General features: G+C 42.7%; 2 protein-coding genes across 2 annotated transcripts in view; both read left to right on the forward strand. All coding sequences in view use genetic code 11, as the record gives it.

Moving 5' to 3' along the window:
• Window positions 1-565: 565 nt before the first annotated feature.
• On the forward strand, window positions 566-1,289 carry EGR_08294 (hypothetical protein; the record flags this gene model as incomplete). The annotated part of the gene is made up of 2 exons (XM_024497543.1): window positions 566-724; window positions 1,206-1,289. The coding sequence occupies 2 exons, from the start codon at window positions 566-568 to the stop codon at window positions 1,287-1,289; spliced, it is 243 nt and encodes an 80-aa protein (XP_024348021.1).
• A 2,172-nt stretch (window positions 1,290-3,461) lies between these two features.
• The window catches only part of EGR_08295 (hypothetical protein), a gene marked incomplete at both ends in the record, with an annotated part of 3,917 nt that continues 3,017 nt past the window's right edge, over window positions 3,462-4,361 (forward strand). Inside the window, 2 exons of the mRNA XM_024497544.1 lie at window positions 3,462-3,564; window positions 3,597-3,663. Of these exons, the coding sequence (XP_024348022.1) occupies window positions 3,462-3,564; window positions 3,597-3,663 (170 nt within the window). The remainder of the gene's footprint in view (window positions 3,565-3,596; window positions 3,664-4,361) is intronic.

Raw genomic sequence — 4,361 nt, forward strand, 5'->3', positions numbered from 1 at the left:
TAGAGCGCCTATCCATTACGATATAAATTGGTCTGTTGAGCGTAAATATTGCTAGGTTTATGCATAATTTTTTCAGTACAACTGTAGATTTATATTTATCAACACTTGATAGTAATAAGGTACTCTTTAGAACATTTCATACTGCAGTCAGTAATTCCACAGATAAATTATTCTTTTTCATCCCATGCGAGTTACCTATTCTTTTTCGAATTCTCATTGGTGCTCTTAGAAAGCTAAAGTGACAAATAACTTCTGGAATTTAAGGCGCTGCAATAAAGGTTAATCAAACTATTTTTTGGCAGGAATTACCAAACCGTTGGTGTTATTTAATGCCTTCTGACAGTGGTTTTGGACTTTTTCTTTGATTCATTTTAACTGTCCATAACTCATGAATGGAGAGTGCATAGCCGGTTTTTAATCACGAAGGCTGAGTCACTGTGGCTTGAAAGGCATAGTGACAGAAAACTCCAAACCTCATGAATTCACGGCTGAATAAAATATTTTATATTGGGACAGAGAAGGGTGGGGGTGGAACGATATTTGCGCAGCCGTCTGAGATGGCGCCATGGAAGCACCGACGACGGTGATACCCCTGCTCCGGCGTCAAGTCTCATTAATTATGGAGACCACCCTGCAAGGGGGATACCGAAACCTGCTATGCGTATGTGACTCTTTCCTCCGAAATCTGGGGCAAAAACACGGCTGCACAAGGGTGCTGATGGTGGTCAGTGGGGTCCTGGTTTTGTGATTTTAAATGAACTGTTATATGAAGATGCTGGATGCTGAAATTCCAGTGGTTTGTATTCCTCCTCTCCATTTACCCTCTCTCCAAGCATGCCATGGCACAGGAACCTTTCGAGTCACCTGGAAATAAAATGCATTATTGATTTCATCAACCTGACCTTTAGTTGAAGTCTACGAGGATTTTTGTTAAGGGGCTGGAGGACTGGACGCAAAGATGACCACTTCTGGTCATATGAATAAAGCATTGTTTCAGTGGGTGAGTTCAGGCATTACTTTGTCTTCCAGCCGACTTCGTCGCATCTTTGCTACACATCGATACATCTATCTTCTGCATAAACCATCCTCCCTTACTCCCCTCCCCCCCGCACTTTCCTAACAAAGACCGGTTTCTTAAGCTAACTGCACACCCTAAATCAGCCCAGTGGGATGTTTCTGTGTCGTCCTTTAATCACTGATCAAAGGCTCCTGATGCATTGAATGCCTTTGAACATTTTGGAGAGGCCGCCTCTATTGGTGGTCGTTCGGACCACGCAGTGATTGGTTAATCAGCCACTTACAGAGCAAGTAAAATTTACGCCGTACCTAATTTCCCATTCGATTAAGGTGTCGCACATTTGTAATATGTGTTATTGGCAGTTTGTGACAAGCGATATCGCATGACAAACAGACTGTTGAGGCTTGGAATAATTAAACTTCTAATTTCTGGCTGTCGATCTTCTTCGGATACTCCAGTAGTGAATGTGTTTTGGGCCAGATTTCCACGGGTTCATCATCCATTTCTGCCATTGGGACTTAGGACGGGCTGGGAGGCTCTAAGGTGAAGAACCATATCTAAATATCTGTCTATCAACAAACGCTGTTCTTTCTTGTCCGTGGCGAGGTGTCTTGTGGTGCTAAGTGAGCTAAATTTGCATTCTGTTGATTCAGTAGGTAATGGTAACGCTCCGGTTACAGGGTATTTTGTCTAATATACCACATTTTATCGGTACATTTCCCTCCCATCATTTTTTAATATTTTGTAAAAAACTACTGAACCCAGTTTCTTTTTTTAGCGATATCCAACGTGGCAGCATTTGCGTACACGCAGGAGGCTGGATGACGGAAGGGGGAGTAGGACGTTTCCGGTAAAAGGGCTCTTTATCACCCCAGATTATTCCTTCCATCAGACATCCGATATCTTGGAGAAAAACATAACTCAGAGACACCAATGGTTACTTCCTGCTGCTTCAGACGTCACATACTCAGGCGCATAGCATGCCCGCCTGCCATGTGGAGCAGTCAATTTGACGGGTCGGCTAGAAACAGGCCAGATGAAGCACACATTTATGAAGGCTGGATTCTCCAATGTATAGACAACTATTTGAATGAGTTGGACTGTCTATAATAGGAACTGCTGAGGAGCCCTAAAAATATGCATCAAATTTATGTCCGCTGTTGGGAATTTGGATCGGCTAGACTGCCCACGCAGCATTCGTTTATCTCTCCTTAGTCAAAAGAGTTGAAGGCTGGAAATTCTTGACTGGTAAACAAAAACAATGCACCCATTTTACAACCTTAGAAGTAGTAAAAGTTGGGAATAATAAAATTTTCCCTCGTGTAGTTGTCCTTTTTTCCCTTGTGACTACGTGATGCTGTCGTCTGGCTGCATATGCCTGTGTGTGTGTGTGTGCACGTCTCTCTGAGGCCGGGTTTGATTAATGACAGTGGGGTTTCAAGCTTGAAAACAGAAAAGGAGGGAAAATTTTTTCATTTTATCGTCGCTCTCTTTCCCTTCTCATCAAGCAAATGGACACTAGCCATTTTACCGGACGGGATCTTCCTGCCTGCACCCGAAAAATGCCCAAAAAATTTTACTTTTTTGCTTTAAAATTTCTTACAGGCGAATAATGTGTCATACCAATTTATCAAAATCTGCTGTTAGCATAGACATACAAATGGGCAACTTCTTATTACCTGTGTTGGAATGTGGGTGCTTGAACCTTCCTCCCAAACTTATCAGTGTGAGTCAGTTGGCCGGAATTTTTCCTCCGAAGAGAAGAATCCCGATTTAGGAGACTGGATAGAAAAGTAAGATTGTTTAGTCAGTGTTAGAGAAACAACGACAGCAAAAAAAGCAAATTTTGTGGAAAGATCAGCAGCTAATGAGCCAATTAAATAAGGGCAGTGTGGAGGCAGTCGCAGCAGTCTGGGTCGACGCAATTAGGGAAATGCCATTTACTAAACATGCACAAATGCCCCAAATACGACTGGTTTATTGTCGAAAAGAGAGGTTGAATTTTACTTAAATTTGCTCATTTTTGGGGCAAAGTCTTGACGTTTTGAAAACGAGCATCCGAATTCGCCACCGACAACGGAAATGTGATGTCGACCCACCTAGTGGACCGGAGGCCTTGGGATTAACGCCACACTAAAGGAGATATTCAAGCCCCAAAATGCGATTTTTCCAGTTTTTTTTCAAGAGCGAATGGTCAGGAGGAGAGAGACGCCTTTGACTCCTTACAAAGTATCACCGCTTGTACATTCCACCCGTCAATAATGAATGGAAGTCCTTACAAGCCGATCTTTTCCATCTAGAGAGCAGAAACAGGGGTCGTAACAAGGCATCAGTAAGAGTCGATGGAAAATTTCTTCCGTATTGCTTCAAAAAAAACTTGACTTAAATTAGTCCGGTGGCAAAAAAGACTGGCCTCCATCATATTATAAAAGACCTTGGGTTGATGAGTTCCAAAATGGTAGAAGGGAAAAAAGGCACAAGAGAGGAAGAAAATAGCCAAATTTCAGAACAAGTTAAACATTATCATATCAAATTTTGCCTTATTGGTAGTATTTTGCATTTTAAATAGTTGAATTAGAAACAACATTACCCAAATCCCATCAGAGACGCATTTTGGATAGTCAGAAAAGTATGCCCCAACCCTGGTCGACATTTTGACCAAAGTGTAATTGACGAGGTTTTCTGAATGGAAACCCTTCTCTATAATGGCTTCAGTCCCCATTAGTAGACAGCGCAATCAAAGGGATTAATGGATTTTCGTATGACCTTTCTAAGAGCCCCCTCGATAAGTTATAACGACAGAAGTCAGCAAGGGTGATCAGATGGCTGATTTAGCGCGGGCCGACGGCGATTAAGGGGTCCTTTAATCTCCCACACTTTCAGCTCATAAACCGCACAAAACAGTCAAGGTGTCTTGAAATTCCAACAAATAGATAAAAACTATTGTAATTCCTTCCTTTGACAACCATAGTTGCTCCCCCATAGATAAGTGCTGCCACTACCCTTTCCACGTCAAACATAGTCTTCACCTGCATTGCATTCTTCAGCTCAACCAACACGTTCAGCACACATGATTTGCTCCAACACCTATCACAGTTCAGCCATCAGGCACCGCTTACCTGTCGCTAGCACACTTCATGTGTGCTACTTGAGGTGCAGCCACGAATATGCAAATCCACGTGTCACATATGTGTGAAACTGCTAAACAACTGGTAACCAATGTCCGCATTCACCCACTCACTCCACTCACCCCACTCATTCATGCACACAACCATCCATCCATCCATCCATCCATCCATCCATCCATCCATCCATCCATCCATCCATCCATCCATCCATCCAT

This window comes from Echinococcus granulosus, assembly GCF_000524195.1.
Source record: "Echinococcus granulosus chromosome Unknown EG_S00102, whole genome shotgun sequence".
In the NCBI taxonomy this organism is placed as follows: Eukaryota; Metazoa; Platyhelminthes; class Cestoda; order Cyclophyllidea; family Taeniidae; genus Echinococcus; species Echinococcus granulosus.